Source organism: Gambusia affinis, linkage group LG19, assembly GCF_019740435.1.
Source record: "Gambusia affinis linkage group LG19, SWU_Gaff_1.0, whole genome shotgun sequence".
NCBI classification, from domain to species: domain Eukaryota; kingdom Metazoa; phylum Chordata; class Actinopteri; order Cyprinodontiformes; family Poeciliidae; genus Gambusia; species Gambusia affinis.
Genome location: NC_057886.1, coordinates 5,837,955 through 5,861,235, shown reverse-complemented (window position 1 = coordinate 5,861,235; position 23,281 = coordinate 5,837,955). Strand labels below are relative to the sequence as shown.

Genomic DNA, 23,281 nt, shown 5'->3' with positions numbered 1-23,281 from the left:
TTAAACCGCAATATACAAATTAATATACAGTCTGTACTGTATTCTCGCACAGATGTTGGAACATTAAACATCCTCAAAAACTCAACATGTTTATGAACTCACTTTTTCATCCACAATAGTTGGGGTACAAAGTTAATATTATTTTTAATCAAGTGTTCAACAGATATTTGAAGAACATATCTGTTATTCACGGATAAGTAAAAAACAAACAAGAAACACCCACAAAAAAACAAACAAAAAAGAAGCAAGAAAACTTCCAGAATCAGGTCACGAGTTTCCAGATGGTGTGATGACGTAAGCGTTGTGTCATCCGTGAACGTTCCTCTGTGACGATTCCAGGCTTTAGCATTGACCACAGGCAACAGGAGAAGTTTCACACGGCTCCTGAACATGGCTCTAAATCGGAACCATTCGCAGAACGGCGGAGTTTTGATCAATAACGGAGAAAGGTACGTGTTTTATGGGGTTTCTTCTGGGTTTATGTAATAAACTCAGCAGCTGTCGCCTCGTCTTGAAGCTTGTTGACATCTCTTCAGGTGGAGCTAGCTCACGGGACAACATTAGCAAAGCTAGCCCGCTAGCCAGTTGCGCTTTCTTTTAACAGCGCGAATTTCTGTGACTTAAACTTTACCTTTTTTAACAATATACCGAAAATATAATGCTGTCTCTTTTTTTGCCCCTACGTTTTTGTGAAATTTAGTTTTGCTTTTGGCTAACTCATTTCGTTAGCCCGGTCTGTCATAACAGGAAGTAATGGCTGCTTTTCTCATGTTGACATTTTGTTACATCAATAACAAACTTGATGTAAGGCACCAACTTGACGCAACCTCGGGTTACAAACCGCAAGTACCGAATATCGAAAATACCGAAGTTACATAAAATGTCACAGAACTTTAGCTTTATTTATTTATTTATTTATTTATTTATTTATTTATTTATTTATTTATTTATTTATTTAATCAATCTCTAAAAATACTCAAAAGCAATCTCTACCACAGACTTTACCAAAATGAAACCAAAACTCCGCATTTTTTGAAGGGAATATAAATTGACACTTTAAAAGTCATAGTTCAAGCTGGCTTACTTGCTTTATATTGAGATGTTAACTACTGTGAAATTTTGCTGAATTTAATTTATTGTTTTATCGATTTATTTATTTTTTGTTCTCTGTAAGATGTCTTTTGGTTTTAGAAAGGTATCATCAAATAAAAGTTATTATTGAATATTCAAAGTAAAGGAAGATTGGTATTCACTCTAAAAAAAATCATAGCTGTGCATCTCTAATCAATCTGAATGTGTTAAAACAACAAAAAAGAAACCGCATTGAAGTATACAGCCCTGACGTTTATCTAACTATTATGCTAAAAAGTTGCATCAATGTACATCTTGTTGGATGATGTGGTTACAGTCCAGTTTGGGCTAATTAGCCGGTGCATCTGTGGAGATTAGTTCAGTCTAGTAATATTCTAGAATACATTATATATGGAAAAAATATCATATTGTTTTCTACAACTCCAACGATTCACAGTAAGGATATTCACTGTGTTTGAAAGTTGTTGTTTTTTTTGGTTTGGTAATTTGTTTAAAACCTTTTATATCTTCTTTTTCCTGTTAGTGTCTTAAGACAATGTAAGAATGTGGAGCTGTCATTCAGTGATGTCTCCTGCAAGACTGATCTGCTGAAGGGGACCAAGAAAGGCACCATTTATCTAACTCCATACAGGGTAACTCACTTTTGTATAGTTAACATGCTTAGGATGCTGCTGTGATCCTCATGTTTTTCACACAATTTTATTTGTTGTTATTCACCTTCTCAGCTGATGTTCGTGTCGAGCAACAACAAGGACTGCTTAGGCTCAGCCATGTTCCCCTACTATCTGATGAAGGGCTGCAGCATTGAGCAACCAGTGTTTGGCGCCAACTACATAAAAGGCACCGTGTCGGCTGAGCCTGGTGGTGAGTGTCTTTTTTTTAGCAGATAGGAAACCAATGATAAATTGGATTAATGTTGTGGTTAAGGGCTTCTCTAATCAAAACTGTTTATTCAGGCGGCTGGGAAGGTCAGGCTCATTTCAAGATGTCATTTCCCAGCGGAGGAGCCATTGAAGTGGGGCAGCATATTTTCAAACTGGCCACAAATGGTTTGTATTCACGTAAATGTTCTTTTTAGTTGTTTTATTCCATTTTGGATGATTTCAAGCTCATAAATAAAAAGTGCACACAGTTTAAACCTTTGTTTGTTTTTGTGTTCTAGCATCCCGTGCTGCTCCGGCCCAGAACGGGGCTCCTGCCTATGGTTACCCCTCACCCGGAATGGTGAACGGGTACGGTCCTCCTCCACCGGCTCCTAACGGCTATCCTTATCCGCCCCCTCCCCAGCAGAATGGATTCTACCAGGGTCCTCCACCTCCCACTGCTCCTGGCAATATGGGCTACCCCTATCCAACAGCAGCAGCAGGTACAGATTTTAGTGTAAATATTGTACAAAATTGGTAAAGTTGTTTCTAAATGCTTTATAGCTTATGAACATAAGTGGTGGGCGTGCATCTGTTGCCATGCTCATGGTGGAGGAAATTTTTGGTTTAGCACTTTAGCGTTTATGCTAACTTTGAAAACATTTAGTGCAGTTAGCTATTGTTAAACAGTAACCAGTTTAAAATCTTTTAATTGAAGCCCTTCTGGGGTAAATTGGGGAAAACTAGCAACAGAATTGGCAATACTCAAAAAAAAAAAAATAAAATTGAAGCATAAACCATACAGGTGCATGTGCCTGTAGCAAATTTGAGATGGTTGGAATCAGTGTACCGTATTTTCTGCACTATAAGGTGCACCTGAAAACCTTAAATTTTCTCAAAAGCCCACAGTGCGCCTTATAATCCGGTGTGCTTTATATATAGACCAATATTGAGCCACAAGAGGTCTCGCAACTACGGTAACCAGCCGCCGACTTCATTTTATCCCGTAGAAGAAAAAGGTGCATGCTGGGATATATGACTGTGCGAAGTGTATCGTTTCATTTCCATTTGTGTGTTTGTGTAAAGACCCCAAAATGGCTCCTATTAAGAGATACGCTTACGATGCAGAGTTTAAACTCGATCAGTCACGCAGTAGAACACAGGAATAGAGCAGCAGCGAGTTGTCAGAACACGGTTTGTCATCTTTTACGGTAATAAAGTTTGACTGACCTATCTGACTGTTTTGTTGACATTCCCTTTAGCGCAGCTCCATCTAATTGATGCATAACGTAACCCCAGCCTCTACTGTGGCATCTATTCTATGCGCCTTATAATGTGGTGCGTCTTATAGTGCGGAAAATACGGTAGTTAAATTTAGTGCTTTAGCATTAGCTTCTGCTACATAACATGTTGGTATAGTGCTTTAGCGGAACTGAGGTTCACAATTGGTGCTTTAAGGTTACCAAAGCTAGCTTTTTAGTTGGCTGCGCCTACCACTGAATTTAACGATATTTCTGCCTTTTTTGTGTCAGTTTGGTCTGCCGTGCCTTGAGAAAAGATATTCACACTCCTTCAACCTTTTCACATTTTGTGAGGTTACAGCAACAAACTTTGACGCATTTTAATGGGCTCCTGTGTGGTAGACTTCTACAAAGTAGCACACAAAGTGGAATGAAAATTACACATAAAATTAGGATTTTTTTTGCGATGAATTGATTTTTTTAAACTAATTATCAACTAGTTTAGTGATAGATTAATTGCTAACTGGGGTTAATCCAAAAAAAAAGAAAAGTCAACAGATTGGCCAAGCAGAAATGGCTGAGCTTTTCACACATTGATGTAAGTAATATGTTTTTTAAATGCAGGTGCATCCTTTGCTACAAATGATCAAGCATACACCAAAGGGTTTTATTTTCCTATTCTAAAAAAGGAATTGAATTATTTGTTTATTTGCATATTTTAATGTATTTTATTTCAGCACAAAAAGGGCTCAAGCAAAATGCAAAATTTGCCAAATATTTTAATCTGATAAATTGATTAATCATCAGAATAACTGATTAATCGATAACTTAAATAATCATTAGATACAGCCCTTGATACATCTTGTCAAATTTGTGTGCTGTATAATCTGGGTCTCACAATTGTACACATCTTTATCTTTTTCCTTTTTTTTGTTCCTTCCGTTGACCTTCTTGTCTTTTTTCTGTTCCAGGAATGTACCCGTCAGGATTCGACTACATGGCCCCGCCCCCTCCTTACCCTGGGCCACCTCAGAACTGGACTCCAACCCCTCAGAACTGGACCGCCCCCACACCTCCTGCAGGTCTGTTGGTCTCTCTCTCTTTCTCTCGTTTTAAGCCTGTGCCACTGCACCCATCAGATCTCATCTGTCTTTTTCAAGATGAATCATTTTGGGGAAAAAATAAAAAGAAGGGCCGTTAGTGTCTCATGTGTTGAACATCATAATTACAAAGGTTAAACAATCCTCACATGCAGAGCTCTCAGCAAACGCTCCCCTCCCGTGCTCAAACGCAAGGACCCATTGTTCCAGGGTGACACGTCCTTTCGTTTTCGGTGGACGTTCAGTCGGACGTTTCCCGTCCTGCTCCTTGGGGACTGCGGCTTGATTCTGTCTGGAGGATTTTCCGGAGCTGTCATTTAAGATTCGTGTGACTAACCGTGCGCTCCCCGCGTACAGTGTTTTGAGCTGTAGCGTCTGTACCCTGAACGCGTTCTGTGTTCACGACTGTCAGCATTAATCTTCTTGTCTCTGTCACGTCTCGTTTCATGCACAGGTAACTCGAAGGCGGCCGAAGCGGCAGGCAGCGCGTATTATAATCCCAGCAATCCGCACGCCGTCTACATGCCCGCGGTAAGCTTCCGTAGCAGCGCGGACGTAGTCAGTCGTCCGTTTTTTTTTTCAGGGACGCCACTGAACTGTTTTTAAAATTTATTTTTTTTTTACGTCCACCACAGGAGCGGCCTCCACCGTACGCACCTTACCCGAACTCCCCCGACAAGAAGAAAGACTGAACACCTTTATGGCACTCCTATTAATTCCCCAAATTAGATTCCGAGGCGAGTGAAGTTGATGGGAAAACTGCTTGGTTGATTAAAAACTGAAGGCTACCGGCACAATCAGTGATCTCTCGGCGTAACTGTGTCTTTGATATTCTGTCATTATTAAAACCGACCATCTTAACTTTTACTTACATTCTCAGATAGGAAATGCATTATTTCCTTAATCATTTCCAAACACCAAAACAGCCGCTGTTTTATAAAATGTAAAGTAAACTTATAAACGAAACATTTTCTGCCGATTTGATTACGGTTCCTGGAGAAACTTCCACACCACAAACCCTCTTTTTATAGCATCACAGCAAATACTGAGTTTTCCTTTCTTTTTGTGTGTGTGTGTGTGTATTAACATATAGCAAATATCAACAACTTAATCTATTATGAATGTGTCCTTTGTACTCATTTAAATAAGATAAAATAGCTTAATTTTCAGCTCTTGTTCTCATAATGTTGTGTTTCTTTAAGATGGTTTAAGTTGATAAAAAGCAGTGCAATGTTTGGGCTAAAGAGGATTCTTAAAGATTTTGTATGTGTGTGCAATCTCTGCTAATCCAAGCTAACACCAGAACTCCAGTAATTACACTAGTGCAGGTCTATGTGGCCTAGTTCAAGGCTGATGAGTGATTGCTGCTGTTGATTCTTCTGAATGCAAAGCGTTTGTTGCTGGTTAAGAGTGTTATGGGGCCAGCAGGCTATATATCTTACTTAGTGTGCGACAGTTGCAGTTTGTTTGATGGATTATTTGCACACAGATGTAGTAAGTAGATACTTTACCCAATTTAACCAAATGTCTGTATTTTAATACCTTTTTGCAGTTCCCTTTCTTTCTGCTGAATTTTGTTCCAATTAAAATCTAATAAATGATTCATTTATTAAAGTTAATGGTTTTTGGTTTTTTTATTCTTACACCATCTTAATTTAAAATAATCTTGAGTTTTTGAACATCTTTCAGAATAGTTGCATTTTTTTTTGTCACCCTCTGCTTTTCTTTTTGGTTGTTGTATTTTAAGTATGAACTTGCAGCCCTTAGGTCTTTTGCAACCTCTAATATATTTTCTTCCAGTATATCCTCAGCATGATGGCGCCACCATCATGGTGTTGCAATGTTTTGTTTTCTTTTTTTGAAAATGGGCCTAAAAGTAGGAATCCAAACAATTAATTGACTTGTGAATAATTTCCGATTAATGCTGTACTAGATTCAAATCAGTTTCAATCGATTAACTATTAAAAGTGCGCTTAGACATTTTTTCTAGTGTTGTGGCCGCCATCCAGCAGAGGGCGCCGTTTAAGCGGAGACGGTTGGTGCAGGATTAAACATGGCGGAGCCCTACCAGAACGGGAAAGAGACGCTTGGGTAAGTATTTAATACAGCTGACATAAAATGTTAAAATGTAATGGTGTTTTTTTTTTTTTTTAAATTCAGCATATTGTGAAAAATGTAGCCCTTCGTGTTATGCAAAGACGGTTAGCCTTCTTGCTACAACAGAAACCTCGGGTTTTCAAGAAAATGGCCGCAAATCAATTAGTCGTAAGCCGTTCGACAAGATCGATCAACTTTAGATTAACTCATTACTGTATAACCTAAACGTTAAATGTTTGTCTTAATTTACCACAGCACTTGCTGTCTTCCCCAAAAGGCTTATGTCAAAATGCAGACAGGATTTATCCTTGCCATTTTCTCCTAAATACGAGTTTCCCTATTTTTAGTAATCAAACAATAAGAGATTTCGACTGGCTTTGTGTCGCACAAATGAAAAGACAAGAACAGCAAATACAGACTATAACTGAACAGTGCTTTTATTTATGCAATTAAACACTGCAAAGCCTTAAAAATGAAATTCACATCGACCACAAAACCCCTACATGCACAGATGGATCACAAAACAGTAGAGTTTCACGAAGTAAAAATTAGCTTATATCTCATGCACTAAAACACAAAACTCTTCACTGAAAACACAGGATATTTTTAGACAAATATATCAAAGTATTGTGGCACAACCAAAGGTCTCCTCACAGCTGCCATTCCTCTGATTCAAAATGTTTAATTCCACTTAATCGTTAAACTTTACAGTATGTTAATCAAATATAAGAAGCTTGCTTTTGCAACAACTTTTCTTTATGTTTCCAGTTGTTACTGTCATTTAAAGATGTGCAAATTAGTACTCAAACACATGGGAACTCTGTTGGGATTTATCACCTTCAAGAAACAAATACAAGTCTCAAACTATATGTATGTTAGTGGAAGCTAATTTAGTTTCCAATATTTTTTTCTTTCCTTTCTTTTGGTCATTCTTATGGTAAATACTGTTTTTTTTAAATGTAGGAAGCGTAGATACAGAAAGTGTCGCTTCTTCCAGCTTCATCTTGAGCCCTTTCTCTGTTTACAGCTGTAGGTGAAGATTCATTTTTTTTTCCTTTTTTGGAGGACTAAGCATCAGATGGGACTGAGTGGCCTTTCACGGGTCCTCCTGTAGAAACCAAACTTCATTTCTACGTCCGTAAGGCTTGAGCGGAGGGTCGTAGCTGCAGCAGAAGTACTGCTTGCGCTGAAAGGGCGTGGTCTCGCCCAGGGCGCGCGTCAGGCGGGAGGCCTCGGTCCGATACTCGCTCTCCCCAGCGAAGCCGCCAAACTGTCTGCAAAAACGGAACAGAACGGGTAAATTTCAACTCGCAGTCACTTATAATGTCTTCACAGTTGCGGCGGATTCAATGGGAGTCAAAAGTGTAGTATTTTGCGTTGCCTCTGTGTAAGAACTGCAGCTTCTTTGTTGCTGTTACTGTACTCAGTCCTGAACATGAGCTGGGAGGTATTTCAGTCCAGTTCACTGTACAGAACAGCTTTGTCTCTGGGGCGTTGGTGCATTTCCTCAGTTGACCCGCTCATGTCATCTCTTTTAGCTTGAAGTCAAAGACTTTGACTTGGCCTTTCCCAACATTGTCCTTAAGCATTTTGGAAGAGTGACTCGTGCAAATCTCTATTTTTTTTCGTCTTTTAGAGTGACCCGTGGTCCTTACAAGGTTGCATTCATAGCATCGACTCTAAATAAAAAGTGAATAAAGTAGACAACATTGGATCACCTTCCATACTAAATAGGTTAAACATAATGTATCAGCTCTTGTGTGTTGGATTGAGCTTTCTTAATCCAGTTTACCAGCTTTTACAAATATGTCTTGCAAGCCTTTACAAACAACTTGATTTTGTCAAAAATAATAAACATTATTATAAGACATACTGTCACAAATGGCACATACAGCGTGTATACAGTCATGCCGGGCCGCTCCTCCACCACGATGGCGCTGTCGGTGGGAGCTGGGGGTTCTTGCTGGTAGGCGTTGGGGATCCGGATGCCCACCGTCAGACGTCGGGAGAAAACGCCATCGTTCCGGGGGTACACCGTGATGACGATGGGAAATGCGATGCCCATGGCCTCACCTTAGAAAACGAAATGTAGATTTGAAATATACGACTTTATTTTAGCAAGATGCATTGATGTTTCGTTAATGTAAAGAGGGGTTTGGTTGGTTTCAAGTGTTTCCTTTTCTAACCTTGCTCATTGTTTCCACCGATGTACGTCAGCAGTTTCCGGACCAGCTCCCCAATTACTTGCTCATAGGTCCTTCCTTCTGAGTAGACGGCAGCGTACTTTGCCGCATCGTACCGTCTCACCTCAAAGCCCACTCCGTTCTGTGGAACAAAGACAAACAGGAGAATGCTAATAGTTTGTGGAGCAAACAAAGTGGTGCCCTTCTGAAACACAGACGATTGTGACACAAATTTTTGTTTGTTTTTGCCATATATTCCTCCAAGTCTGGGATGTATGGAAGGGTGGTGAGAAGAAAGCCTTAAAAAAACGTTCTGTTTGTACTTTTCTCTACAGGAGACACAGCAAATATGTGGTGGAAGGGACTTTTGGTCTGTTTTGACCAAAAGTATAAGCTGTTTGATTGACATGTAAACATTTTTTCTGGGTAGAAAAGTATCGGTGTACGTCAGTCGTGTCCAATACATTTTGTCCTGGGGGCCATGATTGGCAATTTTAAACTACTGGCGAGCTGCAAAGTTAATCGAATTAAAAATGCAAAAACTTTATTTGTTTTGTTTTACCAGCTCAACAAAGAACAGTTTTTGTGAAATTTGTTTATCATTAAAAATCCAAAACATAAAAAGGGATCCGGACTGTTGCCTTATTAAAAGAAAAAGAGGCAATTTCCAAACTTTATGGTTAGCAATGGTTTTTTTATTTTTATTTGTTGGCCAAAATTGTTACCACTTTTGGCTTGTGGTCAGGGGCCAAACAAAATCATTTGAAGGGCCACAAATGGCCCCCGGGCCATGCTTTGGACACCATCGACGAACATCATAATGAGCACACAATCCTCATGTTGAAACCTGAGCAGGACTATTTTCTTAGATACACTGGAATAGATTAGATGTGATCATATTTACGCCTTAGAGTGGCCTAGTCAAAGTCCATATCAAAATCTAATTGAGAATCTGAAGTAAAACCTCAGATTGATGTCCAGTCTGACTGATCTGTTTGTGTCAAGACGTGCGAAGCTGGTAGAAACACACACCTAAAGTATTGTAGAAATACAGCGTGTAGCAGGAGCCTAACAACAAAAGCACTCCACACTTTTCAGATACATAGTTATTTGTTTTAACAAAAAAAACGGAGCGCAAGCATCTGTTTCCTTCGAGTTCACAGCCACGCTCGACTTGCGCTGGTTAATTCCCAACGAATTACTTCGAAATTTGAGGTGACAAAATACGCAAAAAGCTCAAGGAGTGGGAATACTCTGCGCAAAGGCCACACAAAACCCTCAGTGGGCAGACCCACGTGAACCGTATTCGCCGCGATCCGATGAAATGTCCCGTTCTGCTCTGCAGGGTTCAGTGAGCTCACGGGGGCTTCTGGGCCAGAGATGTGTGTGCTCTTACGTAACGGCGCGGCGCCGACATTAAGGAGACACACAAACATGTGCTTTAAAAGCAGGCCACTATGTTGGGTCAACGTGGAGCGCGGCTCCTGCTACACGCTGTCGTTTTCGAAGTATTCCACATTGTGTCCGCTTGGAATTTAATCGCGTCATGTTGCAGTTTAATTTCTCCAACGCTTCGAAAATGAACTGCCGGCTGCTGCGGATGATTGTTGGTTCGCAGTGTGACACCTGTAGCACAAAATGAAAACAGAGAAATTATGTCTTATGTTTTTACTCGTGCGTGAGACGTTTGGGATTATTTTCCTCCCCCATGAGCAACCTGCGATGCTAAGAGGTATTATTCAGATAATGGGATCTTCATGCCATAAAATAAATGTGTAACTTTCAATCCTCTTTCCCAGTCTCAAGCAGTTTCTTTTTTAATGAAGCGCTTCACCAAATGTTCCTCCAGAGGTATTAATTCCAGTTCTGAGGCAAAAAAGGGTAGCACTGTGCTGTATCTCGTGTCAGATCCACATGCTCCTGCATTGCAATTAAAGAGTTAGCTTTGAAGAAGTTGTCACTTGGGCCGATGTTAAAAGTTGTGCGTGGCTGACACGAGAGCACCGGCCTCTCTTCTGTGCAACAGTGCAATTAATTTGTCGTGTGCATGCAGGCTGTGTGAGCTTGTGCATTGTAATTAGCCTCTGCCTAAAAAAAAGAAAAAAAAGTGCTTACACCAAAATAAAATAAAAAATAAGAAGAAAAGCTCCATGACTCTGCTGTTTTGGTTTTAAAATCGTGCTCTGTGCTCATTAGCTGAGCTCAGTTTCACCCACTGGTGCTGCTGTTGTTCAGCCTGTGAGTGTGTGAACGTGCCCCACCTGGCGTCTCCTCTGGAGCTGTCGGTTTTAATTAAAGGTGTCAGACAGATGCTGCTTTATGCAGCAGAAGCCAGATCTTGACACGGAGCGTACAAAAAAGGCGTAAAAATTAACTTTGCGTCAAAGTTTGTGTAAATATATGCACACTTTTCCGCTGACGTGAAAATGTGCGGCAGCCACGCAAACTTTTTCTGTGGACAGTATAAAACGACAAAGTGTCGAAACTCACCTAAGTGCACTAAACTCTGACTGCATTCAGTGTTATTTAGACCAAGAAGAATCGAACCCAATATTTTAGGGGTTTTAAAAAAAATGTTTTTAATATTTTATTGTTTAAACAAAACAATGGAACTGTACTGCATTTATCCTCAGACAATAACCTAACACACACAAAATAAAGAAAGCAAAAAGAAAAGGATGCGAAAACCTCACTAAAAAAATACATTTCCTCAGTTTTGTCTCATAAATATGTCTTTAATCTTTAAATCCCGGCTGAACTCTCTGCTGTTCAAACAGGCATTTGCACAATCTCTTTATTTTCTTTTAATTATTATTATTTGGATTTTTTTACTTTCTTTAAAACGTATTATTTCTATTTTTGTGAAGTTACCTTATGTTCCCTGAAAGCACCTTTTAAATAATATATATAATTACTACTATTATAAATACATATACTGCTACTAACAAGGACGTTGCCATGGTTACTGCTTCATGTGGCGGCAGACTTCCGGGTATTTATACTAATTTACATATGTACTTATGGAGGCGACAGGGCGGCCACGTGCGTTCGCATGGCTTTATACATTCAAATTTTTTTGTGTGCCGCGCTTTTCAAAATTTTTCCATACGGCAAATTTTAGTCACTCTTTTATGCAGGAGGCCCCTGGAGTTTGAAGATGTCGGTTTCTGGAACAAGATTTGTGCCAACATCTTCTTGTGTGCTTGAGTTTTGATTGTTCCTGATAATCCAGACCAATTTCCTTTCATCAGAGGAGAACAATTTGGGTAAGATGATTTAAACTCGGACACTATTAGTCGTTCCAACAGGACAATGATCCCAAACACTCATCAGTACTGGTCTTAAAGTGGGTAAAGCTGGCTGATATTAAGTTTCTACAAGGATCCCGACCTCAACTCTACTCAGAGATGATGTGCTTTGCTTAAAAAGCAACATCAGATCAATGAAATAAAACTCCGGTGATAATAAAAGTCAGCTATCCACATGACGTTCATCTCCTTGAGTTGTGTATGTAAACTTTTAACAGGCATTGTGTTTATGTCTAATTTTGACGACCACCAATTAACCTCCTCCTCTTTGGACTGTGGATGTTCACACGTGCCATGTGTTGCTGAGTTTTCAAAGTCCCTTTGTTCATTTATCTTGCGAACAAAAGACAACTTCTGAGTGGGAGACGAAGAGATAAAAGCGGATTCCCGTTCCACATGAGAGAACACGGCCCGTACTGACACACACACTCACTGACAGACAGATCTGTTTTGACACTTGTTTCATGCTGCAAAGCAGCATGAAAACAAATATCAACTATTGGGCAAAAAATAACATTGATGTTTGTAAGAAAAGCATAGGGATAAAAGCTGTCAAATACTGTACAGGGCTTCTTAAGCAATTAGGATTCAAGCAGCTTGTTTGCTGCTTGAAAAGAATATTTTTCTTCACAGCTGTCAAGTGGTTGTTGGTTTTTATTTCGATTTCTTATACATCCATCCATCCATCCATTTTCTTACACCCTTCGTCCCTAATGGGGTCGGGAGGGTTGCTGGTGCCTATCTCCAGCTGCGCCCCGGGCGAGAGGCGGGGTTCACCCTGGACAGGTCGCCAGTCTGTCGCAGGGCAACACAAAGACATACGATTTCTTATACAGTAGGTAGAATATAAAGTCTGCATTGAGAATGTTAAGGTTCTGCGTTTAGAATACACTTACATTAGTTTGCCTTACAACCTAACCAGATATTTATCTAGTGTGTTAAAATTAACATTTTTTTTAATTCACTATCTAAGATTGCATCAAACATTTGCTCAGCTCCTTCAGACTAGCCAGCAGCAATTAGCAAACTCCTGCATGAAACCGATCGATCTGCTGAGCTCATTATAGGAGCTCCTTCTCAGTGCAATGCTGGTAAAAATGTTGTTCAAGGGCTAATAGAGGAGAGATGTGGTTACTTCTTGAAGGCGGAGTTTCAGAATGAGCAGGAGTTTTTAAAGAGACAGAGGCCCAATTTCAACGTGTCAAAATTCCTTTTAAGTCATGTTTGCATTTTGGTAACAGCGGAAGTTAACATTGCTACTTGACTTTGCTACAAAATGTGACTGTTGCTGGAGAACATACATCCTGCCCCTTTAAAGCTTTTTTGTTCAACGTCGTCGGATCAACTCTCAATGAGCTGCGTTGAGTCGCTAACATATTAGCATATTTTTTATGGCAATTCAATAACTCTAACCATCTTTCTCACACATACTGGAAAAATATTCATCTCCACAGCGTGACGCTGCCACCACAATGTTTCAGGGTGGGGATAGTGTGTTAAAAATGACATCCAGAATAATCAGTTAAGCATAACGATCAAAGTAAACCAGTTCACAATTGTGAAATGCAAGGGAAATTATGCATAGTTGTAACAAAAAATAAAATAAAAATGAGAAAAACGTACGTTTGTTTGTTGTTAAAGCTGGGATGCTGTCGAGGCATGTCCTTTTTCCCAGATCCTCAAATGAATTAGGTTTGGACTTTGATTAGGCCAACATAACACATGGTCCTGGCCGTATGCTTAGAGTATTTTCCCCTTCTGTGAGGTGAGCATGTTCTCTCTGAATTTATCTCCAACCAGCTCTGACCCCTGAGCAGCCTGACAAAACAGATTCACCCAGCATGGTGCTGCCATGACGTGCAGCCACCTGACTCACTCGCTCACTCGTTTCCATCATTATTCGTTTCTGCCTTGTGGAGCCACACGGGGCTCTCGGGGCTCCCTTCTTTGCGTGCGCTGTGGGTCAGCGGGCATCCTCGCAGGTCACAGGCAATTAGCCTTACTGCCAAGGTCACAGGGCGAGTGAGAGACTTGCGTTTTAAAAATAAATTCTGCTGCATGTGTCTGACGTTAGAGTTGGGAGTTTGATGAGAGAAATGAACAGGGCAGCAGAAAATCTGTGCGTAAAATTGCGCGAAAACAAGCAAAACCTAAGCCACCGTCCAGAAGGCGGCACAGATGTCCCTCTGCTTACCTTGGTCTCGCTGCTGAGCACTTTGTACTCGGTCTCCTCTGAATTCCCAAAGAGCGAATTTCTGATCATGCCAAACATCGCTCCGTTGGTCACTTCCACTCCCGTCGCTCCGTGCGCTTTTTTTTTTTATTTTTTTTTCCTGCTAACGCCTTTGCTTTCCCTTCCTCCAGCAACCTGCTTCCCCGGAGAGACGATCTGCGGTTTGCAAATCAAAAACAACTAAGCACCTCGTCTTTGTGAACTCCCTCAACAGCTGTTTCCCTGCCCCCGCCCCTCCTCTTCTTCTCGAGGAGGAAGATGATGCTGCTGAGCTGTCCGCACCTTCTGACTAACCAATAACCGAAGCAGCCTCCGCGCTTTCCCCGCCTCCCGCTCTTCTCCTCCAAGCTCGGCGCGCATCACCACCACCTAAAGTGACTCATTGCCCCTCTCCCTCTCTCCTTCCCCGGAATAGTTAAAGTTGCGCCGACTTGATTAAAACGTTGTTTTTTTTTTTTTGTTTGTTTTTGATGTTATTATTATTTTCTTTTTACTCGCACCACTTCCACGTCTCTGGAAGCTACAAACCTTCAGCGCCGCTTTTGGTCATCTAGTTTCTGTTCCAGGATGGCAGGACCAGGAGACGCGCATTCGCGAAATTAATTTTGACACTACAGTTGTTTCTTTGTCACCACGCATTTGTGCGCTTGATTTGCCCGGCTGCGTTTGCGCATGTTAAGTTTGGGGTTTGTAACATGAGCAGCGCACGTCTTGCTCTCTGCCTCCCCTGTGCCACCGTGAGCATGCTTTGCTGCAGGGTTAGTCTATTTTAATTCACACTGAAGGCAACGTTAGTCACTGCTGCACACTAAGAGCAAAAAATAAATAGATAAAAAGATGGGGAAAAGGGTGGAATTATATGATGGTGGTTGGCGTGATTTTTGAGAGAGCAGGTCTGGGAACAGAGGCACTTCCAGCATCATGACACACAGGGGTGCCAACTCTTCCTGCACATCCATAAAAACAGGCTGTAAAAGTTACATTATAATGTCTCATGTTCAGCCTCTCATCTGTAATGCCGCCCTGGACAACCGCCCATTTGGTCCACGTAAAAAGCCCTGGCTGTCTGGAAAGGGTGTGGCAAAAATTTATAATCTCTTTTTGTTGTTTTTGCTCCAACAATTTGCAAATGAGGGCTTCTTTGAAAAACAAACAAATAAAAAAAAAAAAAAAAAAAGCTTTTTCAATTACATCAAAGCAACCAGTCACACTCAGCTCCAAAATAAACAGTAACAGAAATCAAATAAATCCAGTCCTCTACATTTATTTACAGCTGCAGATCTTTTTGGGTATGCCTCTTCTAATTTTGGACTTTGACTGGACCATTCTGACACATAAATATGTTCTGATCTAAACCATTCGATTGCAGCTCTGGGTGTATCTTTAGTGTCCACCTTTCAATCAGCTTCACTCATTTTTCCTGTCCATGCTAGAAAGAAAGCATGATGCAGCCACCACCATGCTTCATTATACTTGGGTTTGGAGCCAACTCTCTTAAAAAGCAGAGATGAACAGAAAGTGTTTTTTTGTAGGTTTTTCTTGGTCAACCTTTACTTTATTAGGTCTTCACTTTTAGTGTTGAATTATCAATTTAACATTTCTTGTTTTGAATGTAATTTAATTATCTGTTCCTTTATTTTTCTTGGAAGAAATGTGTGTAAGTGAATACCAATATACAAATCAAATAGCCTTCGCTAGCTAGTGAGGTTTCTACAGTTTTACCATCTCAAGCTTCATTTTCAGGATTTTTCATCAGTTTTTAGAAAATTCTTTACATTTGAGTCCAAAATAACTACCTACATGGGCTTTGACTGTTGTCTAGTGAAACCTAAGAAACATTTCCTTCAGTAATGCATGGATACACTTTTGCAGGCACAGGATAGTTAAAAAAGGAGTTTGTATGAAGATTTAGACAAATACTTTCCAAGAGACATATTGGATACAAATAAGAAATTGCATTTTCTGAATGACTAAAATATGCATATTTTTATTTTTGTTGACAAAAAACAAAAACAAAGGTTTGAGGTCATTTCCAAAAGCTCGATTTTACATTCAGACAAATAATAAATTGGACAATTAGCTAAATATTGATGGTCATTTATTTTAGCCTGTTTGTTCATGCGCACATTTACACACAACTTCAAAAAACAAACAAAAGTTTTATTTGCATACAGTCAAGTATTAATCACAGTCTATAGGATTAACTTTAAATGAGTAGACATACACCACATAACGCTTCAGTGTTTTTGGGGTGCTGCTATCGAATACAAAGGTTTTAAGTTTTATATTTTAGCTGACGTTTTTATTTGTCATTTTCTGAGTTCACATTTTTTTTCCCCCTCGTTTTGAACGGCGGTTGCTCAGGAGAATGAAGAACAAGTTCCCTCAGTCCACAATGCCACTACAAGCAAACTCCTAGAGTTTAAGTTACACGAAGGCAGCCGATCCATCCACTTTCCACATAGATGTTATTCCAGGAGAGTTTCCCGATTTTCTCCCGCAGACTGACTTTCCGCTGTCCCTACTTTTTCTCCCAGCCTTTCCCTCCTGGCTGCGTGGGCAGCCTGAGCCCCACCAGGCCGGCCACTTCTTCTGAGCTGAGCTCTCCCTTGCCATGGTAGAGGTTGTAGAGGGCCAGGTGGTTCCTGGTGGACGTCAGCAAACACAGGTATGTGAGCGAGGCGTGGTGCGCCTCCTGCTGGGCTCTGCAGTACCTTTCCCCTGTAACCTGCGATCAGGAAAAAGAAAGAAACACATCGTTTCTTCGTAAAATGATTAAATGACAGTAATTTCTATCACTGGCATGAAACCATCACTGACTTGTGACTGAGTTGTTATTCCAACTCATGAGGTTCTAAAAATGCAAAAACTTCCAAGTTTACGAATAAATGAGTGAACACACTTCAGGCAAATAAGGGAAGCGCAATGAAGAGCTTTCTGACATTCATCCACCACTGCAAGTACAATAGCACAGAGTGCGGTCCATTTAGATACTTTAATGTACACTGTAAAGCCTAGAGAGTAATGCACAGTTTGACATGACTAGCAAGAGTTGCTTTAAGCTGTTTTACTTCAGTGACAAGACATGCATTCAGTATTCCTGCTGTGCCATGTTCTCCCAAGCATTAATAATGGAAGCTCTAAGCCTACATGGCAAACAACACACACACTGATGCATTCTTGGACAATGTGGAGTGATTTTTAAAATCACATGTGAAATAGAGCAGCGGTAAAAGCAGAGCCAAACATGTAATTACAAGCTCAGAATTATTATTTTGTTATAAACTATCAAATCATCATTTTATTTAACATTAAGCAGCACAAAAATAGGTATCTACTTTTTACTGGTGGCCTCACCAGGCTTAGCATTGCTTATTTAAGTTTTTTTTTTTAATATATATATATTTGTATTTTTTAAGACTTTATAGTTGGTGCTCACATATTAATCTTCCAAACCATATCATTATCAAGTGATATTTTCAAGTTTCTTGTCAACTTTAAACATTTTTAACTCAAAAACCCAGCAGATCACTGGATCAATGATTGCTGATCCCCTAACCACTAGGCTTAGCAAATTTTCTTGGGGAAACCTTGTTTTATTAATTATGCGTTATTATTACTATTAAAGCGTCGTTAAAGTTTTACATGACATAAAATGTCCAAAATAATGTCTTTTATATTTGTCTCTCTATTTACCGCTAAAGCAGGTATCTACAGTTGTTATAAATTGTTAGAACTGAATTAACAAGCAAATAACCTATCAAGAAAGATGCACTGCAGTCATTAACAAAGTTAATTCAACGGGTAGCCAGTGGTCTCAAACTTCATTTTTGAAGGGCCAGTGTCCTGCAACCTTTACGTCTCTGCTTCATCACACCTGTCTCCAATATTAGCTAGTTAGCATAGCATGCTAGCGAAGCAGTTTAGTCATTTTATTCAAGCATGCACGAAGGGACACATCGAAAAAGTTACAGGACTGTGGCGCTCGAGGATTGCAGTTGGCTAATGTTAGCATGCCCTTCACAACAACTCACCTTGCTTTTTAAAAATGTTTTATTATTTGACGGCAACCGCCTGAGAGTGTCAGGTTCTGTTTTCCTTGCTTGTAAGCGATTCAAGAGCATGTAATTTACTATTTTGACAACTAGCATATGCTTTATACGATTTATTAGGAATATGCTATGAGACTGAAGGATGCTGGTAGCAGCCTAGCTAATATTAGCCTTTTGCTAAGCTGGGGCTAAACTCACCTTATTCTTGCGAAACTGATCTATGACGTAGTTATAAACCAGCGACTGTTTGTAACTCGGTCCTTGAATGGCACGTAACTCTTTAAAAATTCCTCTACAGACTCTGAGAGGAGATGACAGCGACGCCATCTCTCCACGATGTACCGAAGTCGAGCAGCTCAAGGCAGCCAGACATTCCCAATCAAACCCAGCGCTGCCATTCTGTCTGCAAACCACAAGATGGCGGCATCTTACGTATAATGAGCACAACGGCACTTTGGCTTCTGCAACAGGTAATTTCTTCCTTTGATAACTTTACTCCTAATTAGCTGTACAGCCTCTCAAATAAATAAATAAATAAATAAATAAATAAATAAAAATAATCAAGAATGAAATGAATGTTGATATGAAAAAAAAGAAGAAAATGCAACAAAATATTTAGCATCAAAGAAAACCGTTTGGCCCTCCTTTTTCACTCTTATTAATAATATATATAATATAATTACAAATGTTATATAAACTTTTATATCTATAATAAGCTGAGCAACTCCAATAATTAATAATCAAGTCAGCTGGAGCTGTTTTATTTTGACTAGGTGTTATGATAATTCATAAAGTAGTGTGTAGATGTATGTAAATATCAAAGTACAATAAATAGATAAATAAAATACCATGGAAAAGAAAAACAATTTTTTGCCTTGTCTCCATAGATGTTACATGACATTAAACCATTTAAAATAAGACAAATCACACGTTTTGATATCTACTGTGATGCTCATCCTTATAGAGCCACCATGTTATTTGAAATTTTAGGTTTTGAAATTAAGAAAAACATTTAAAAAGAGGATACATTTTCTCATGGGGGCTGTTCATATTTGTGTAAAAGGATGTTTAAAGAAAAAAAGTTCACCCAATGGCAAGAAAAATAGAACTAAGACACTGCCACTGGTACTTTTAGTATCCTTCTGAAAATTTAATGCAATTATTTCATGATAAAATTTAAAAACAGATAAAACCTCCATTCATTATATCTGTATTAAAAAAAAACGTCTTAGTTGGTTCCTCATCGTTTTAGCCAAAGTTATGAGCCACAACATGCGGACACAAAAGTGAATTGAAAAATAAGAATGATATAGACATGCAGGCAGGCTTGTGGTTTGGGATGTGTGCCATGTGACATGATCATTTGCTTAAAAAAATGTCAGAAACTGAAAGAAAAACCACGCACAGCGATCTGTTGAGAGCCATTACAGGCGTGGAGACGAATTTATCGGCATGGCAACAGTGGGTTTGGGTGAGGGCGAAATGCAAACGAGACAGTTTGCTTTCACAGACATACAAACATGAACCAGAAGTCCTTTAATGCTTTCGAGTTCAGCAAGGTTGAGTTTGTGGAAACCTGAAAACTAATTACACGAGTTTGTTTTATACCGAGCAGTAAATTGTTTTGAACGTCACCTTGACGTCAAGTAATCATACAATTCCTTGCTAAAGTATTGACACTTCTTGTTCTTTTTCACATTATGTTACACGCCAAGTATAAATGTAGTTTATTAGGATTTTACTTGATAGTCCAACAGAACGTAGTGAATAATTTTGGAGTGGAAGGAAAATGATGCATGATTTTCTAATAGTAGTAAAAAAAAAAAGAATCTGAACTGCACACACTTGTCTTCAGCCAGCATATAGAAATACTTAGCAGTAGCAGCTGTAAGTCTATTGGCTGATGCCTTTAGCAACATTGCACATCTAGATCTTAGTTTCTCCATTCAAGCTTGGTCAGACATCAACGTTCATTTCTCGCCACAGCATGACGCTGCCACCACCGAACAATCTGAAAGCACAAAACACTTTAAATTGTTCCACTGGTGAACGTTCTTGATAAATGAATTTTTCCCAAAACTCGTGTATTGATGATGGACTCTAGGGGGAGCCAGTCTCTTATTAGTTTCACGCCGGTTTGGTTCCTCGACATTTATTGGAAGGCCCCCTTTTACCTTCCCCATATCACTCTCTCTCTCTCACACACACACACACACTCTCTTTCAATGAATACTAATGCAACGAGTGGGCTCACCTCCCTTCCTCCTATCTTTTTTTTTTTTTTTTTTTTTGCAGGGATGGGCGAGCGAGGAGAGGGGGGGAGAGACAGAGCAATTCCAGCTCAGTATCTTTCCTCATGAGGTAGGCTGTGCTTGACTAGCAGCAGCAGCAGCATCAACTTCCCCTCCCCGAACCTCCCCCCCCCCTCCAACGATGCCTTTTTTTTTTTTTCCTTTTTCTTTTTTCTTTCTCACACTGAGCAATATTGGTAACGCCGTCCGTTGCCACTGCAACAATGGCTCGCCTGCGCATGGGGCGTGCGGCGTCTGAGCAGAGTTGAGTGGGGAAAAAAGCGGAGAGGACATCTGTGCCTGGTTTTTCGTCATCTGGATGGGAAGTGCTTTTTGTCAGGGGAGACAGAGAGAGAAGAAAGCGGAAGGCAAGCCGGGGAAGGGGAACAACTGGCACCAGCCAATCCCCCCCCGTCCATTGTCAGACTGGAGACGACGGAGGCCACCGGAGTATTTGCTTTTATCTTTCGTTTTTTGTTCTTTTTTTTCCTCATTGCGCTGCTGGGAGGTGCTTTGCCTTTTCATTTGCTCGCTCTTTCGGTCCTCTGCCTCCTCATCTATTTTGCCATTTACCTGGTCAACAATTTCGTCCATTTATGAGCCAGACAAGGAGGGAGAGGGAGAGAGAGAGAGAAGCAGAAAGACAGAGAAAAGGAGAAAGAGACAGAGGAGGGGGATTTTTGTTCCCCCCTCTTTATCCTCTTTTATCCCCTCCATTCATTCTTCCTTCCCTTTCCATTGCTTTCCTTCCCTGTGCAGCCCACGCTCCCTCCTTCCTACCTTCCTTCCTCCCTGCCTCTTCCTCCTCCCCCTCCACCCCTAACTTTGGCTACTTTTTTTTTTTTTTTGACTCCACCTGTCGTTTTATTTATTTTCTTTAAGCAGCTCTAATAGAGTCTTTTAATTAGTTTTTGTTGTCTTTTCTATTTATGCCTTTTTCACTTTTATACCTATTTCCCTCCTTCTTTTTTCCTCCTTATGCATCTTATCTGGCCGATCCCTAACTCTGACCATAGGTAGGTCTGATTAGTGTTTAGTGTCTGTCTCTGTTTCCTTCCTGTGTGTGTGAGACGTTTTGTGTTTGTAGCACACCTTGACTATGATCCACACACACATTTAGCAGATCCGTGGCTCTCCTCCCATTTCGCTCTCAGCTGATTCCTGCCCTCCTTACGTCACTCTTCCTTCTTTCATCCTTTTTTTCTGACTTCATTTCTTCTTTTTTTAGCCCCCCCCTTCCTAAAGTGACTCATCGTGCGAGCACCTTCTCCAGGCATCATCACGAACGTGAACCGTTCGACTGCCTTGTCACATTTTAAAAAGTGTGTTGTATCCATTAAAGCGGCTTCATCACGTCTACATGTTTGTTCCTTTCTGTTTTCTCGTCTCTCACGCGTACACACAAAAAGTCACACGAAACTTCCTCATCTACTCAAAAGCGCCAGTTTTACAGTCCCCCCTCTCCCCCTCCCCCCGTTTGATCAGGTGAAGGTCAGACCGAGCAGGAAGGGTCCGTTTCACGCGGTCGCTTCAAAGCCCGTTCTGCCAGGGCGTCATCTGTGTTTGCACAGTCCTCTGGCTCCGTTTTCGATGCCCTCTTTTCCTCTCTCCTCCCCTCTGCCTCCTCCCTCTTTCTGTCTCGTGTCTTTCCCAAACTGAACTGACTCCCATTCCTGCAGACAGACGCACACAAGCACCTACAGAGAATGGACTAGGAAAAAACAACTGGATAAAAAAAAAAAAAAAAAAAATCTTCCAGGAGTTTATTTTTTATTTTTTATATTTTACTTTTTTTGGCTTCACATTTACCTACTTTACTCATTTCTCTTCCTTTGCTAACATCCAATCATCATCTCTTTCACACTGATCCCACTTATTGATTTGTTATTCCTTATTTCATTTTTCTTCGCTGTGGAAAAAGAATCAAAGGAAGATTTTTGTAATTTTTTTTTGCAAATTAAACTTTACTATTTGAATTACAAGACGGCAAAATATCTTTTTGACCGCAAGGCAACAGAACAATCTGGAGTAGTGAGGCATAGCAAAAAGCACATAGGCATACACATGAATAGCAAAAAAAAAAATACATATACATTGGAGGAAGATCACACAACTCATCTCATTTTCAGTTTCTTTAAACGTTCTTTAATATTTCCATTCTGTTTCTGAAGGAGATTTAAAACCGAATGAAGATGTCGGAAAAGTGGGACTTTGGATATAGATGTCTTTTTTTTTTTTTTTTTTCTGTGGAATTACCCTTTAATCCTGGATTAGATATTGAATGACCAAAAAAAATATATATTTAAAAGTAAAACAAATAAAATTCTGGACTTTTACGTATTCAGTTTGATTTATATATTTTTCTCTCTCTCTTTTTTTTTTTTGTACAATTTTCAAAGGACCGAAGCTGATCCGTCTCTCGGCTTTTAAATCTTAAGTGGATTTCACAACTATGGATTAAAGACTGAAACAGCATCTTTGTCGGTTGACCTTGATTTTTAGTTCTCCATTCTTCAAAAACTCAACACATTTCACATATTTCATAGTTTAGAACTGAGTAGGTGAGTATGTTTCTCTGGATCCACATATTGCTGCTTTTGGATAGTGAAGAGCTGATTTTGTCTTCAAGTCGACGTTTTTCCATATCCATGCGTGGATGTGTGTGTTTGTGTGTTTGTGTGGGTCTAAGTGCTAAATGCTGGTGGATTATTTACATCGTTAATAGATCTCAAACTTCACCTCCTCCATCTTTTTATAATTTTTTTTTTTTTACTTTTCCTCCACTAATTTTGCCTTTCGTTCTCCTTTTTTAATTTATGAG

At 39.9% G+C, this 23,281-nt stretch overlaps 4 protein-coding genes and 1 long non-coding RNA gene across 8 annotated transcripts in view; 3 read left to right on the top strand and 2 right to left on the bottom strand.

The window, feature by feature from the left end:
- The first annotated feature begins 274 nt into the window (after positions 1-274).
- Positions 275-5,915, top strand: wbp2nl (WBP2 N-terminal like). The gene is made up of 8 exons (XM_044100589.1): positions 275-449; positions 1,616-1,724; positions 1,818-1,956; positions 2,049-2,141; positions 2,255-2,458; positions 4,168-4,278; positions 4,751-4,827; positions 4,932-5,915. The coding sequence occupies exons 1-8, from the start codon at positions 391-393 to the stop codon at positions 4,986-4,988; spliced, it is 849 nt and encodes a 282-aa protein (XP_043956524.1). The 5' UTR covers positions 275-390; the 3' UTR covers positions 4,989-5,915.
- A 416-nt stretch (positions 5,916-6,331) lies between these two features.
- Positions 6,332-14,570, top strand: LOC122822144. The gene is made up of 2 exons (XR_006369106.1): positions 6,332-6,387; positions 14,249-14,570. It is a non-coding gene; the product is annotated as an uncharacterized LOC122822144 (long non-coding RNA).
- On the bottom strand, positions 6,811-14,308 carry LOC122822142 (heme-binding protein 1-like). 2 transcript variants are annotated; one of them, XM_044100587.1, is made up of 4 exons: positions 14,079-14,308; positions 8,580-8,718; positions 8,286-8,466; positions 6,811-7,667 (listed from the first exon to the last, which is right to left on the bottom strand). In XM_044100587.1, exons 1-4 carry the CDS (start codon positions 14,154-14,156, stop codon positions 7,490-7,492), a joined length of 576 nt encoding a protein of 191 aa, XP_043956522.1. In that variant the 5' UTR covers positions 14,157-14,308; the 3' UTR covers positions 6,811-7,489. The 2 variants fall into 2 exon arrangements, with proteins under 2 accessions (XP_043956522.1, XP_043956523.1); XM_044100588.1 differs by having other exon boundaries at positions 6,868-7,667; positions 8,267-8,466; positions 14,079-14,254.
- Positions 14,571-16,075: 1,505 nt separating the features above from the next.
- Positions 16,076-18,575, bottom strand: fmc1 (formation of mitochondrial complex V assembly factor 1 homolog). The gene is made up of 2 exons (XM_044100586.1): positions 18,368-18,575; positions 16,076-16,845 (listed from the first exon to the last, which is right to left on the bottom strand). The coding sequence occupies exons 1-2, from the start codon at positions 18,494-18,496 to the stop codon at positions 16,639-16,641; spliced, it is 336 nt and encodes a 111-aa protein (XP_043956521.1). The 5' UTR covers positions 18,497-18,575; the 3' UTR covers positions 16,076-16,638.
- The window catches only part of LOC122822140 (glutamate receptor ionotropic, NMDA 2B), a 170,332-nt gene continuing 165,603 nt past the window's right edge, over positions 18,553-23,281 (top strand). For 2 of the 3 annotated variants that reach the window (XM_044100582.1, XM_044100581.1), the window contains exons 1-2: positions 18,553-18,639; positions 20,465-21,476. The gene's annotated coding sequence lies outside the window, so the exon portion shown is untranslated. The remainder of the gene's footprint in view (positions 18,640-20,464; positions 21,477-23,281) is intronic. The other variant, XM_044100584.1, reaches the window with a different exon arrangement.

Excerpts from the sequence above, each read along its gene's own strand:
- wbp2nl (XM_044100589.1), top strand. The coding sequence starts at position 391 with ATGGCTCTAAATCGGAACCATTCGCAGAACGGCGGAGTTTTGATCAAT. Across the intron at positions 2,142-2,254 it reads TTTCAAACTGGCCACAAATG|CATCCCGTGCTGCTCCGGCC; the intron begins GTTTGTATTCAC and ends TTTGTGTTCTAG. Across the intron at positions 2,459-4,167 it reads CTATCCAACAGCAGCAGCAG|GAATGTACCCGTCAGGATTC; the intron begins GTACAGATTTTA and ends TTTCTGTTCCAG.
- LOC122822142 (XM_044100587.1), bottom strand. The coding sequence starts at position 14,156 with ATGTTTGGCATGATCAGAAATTCGCTCTTTGGGAATTCAGAGGAGACC. Across the intron at positions 8,719-14,078 it reads TGCTCAGCAGCGAGACCAAG|AACGGAGTGGGCTTTGAGGT; the intron begins GTAAGCAGAGGG and ends TTTGTTCCACAG. Across the intron at positions 8,467-8,579 it reads CGGTGGAAACAATGAGCAAG|GTGAGGCCATGGGCATCGCA; the intron begins GTTAGAAAAGGA and ends TCGTTTTCTAAG.
- fmc1 (XM_044100586.1), bottom strand. The coding sequence starts at position 18,496 with ATGGCGTCGCTGTCATCTCCTCTCAGAGTCTGTAGAGGAATTTTTAAA. Across the intron at positions 16,846-18,367 it reads ATCAGTTTCGCAAGAATAAG|GTTACAGGGGAAAGGTACTG; the intron begins GTGAGTTTAGCC and ends TCCTGATCGCAG.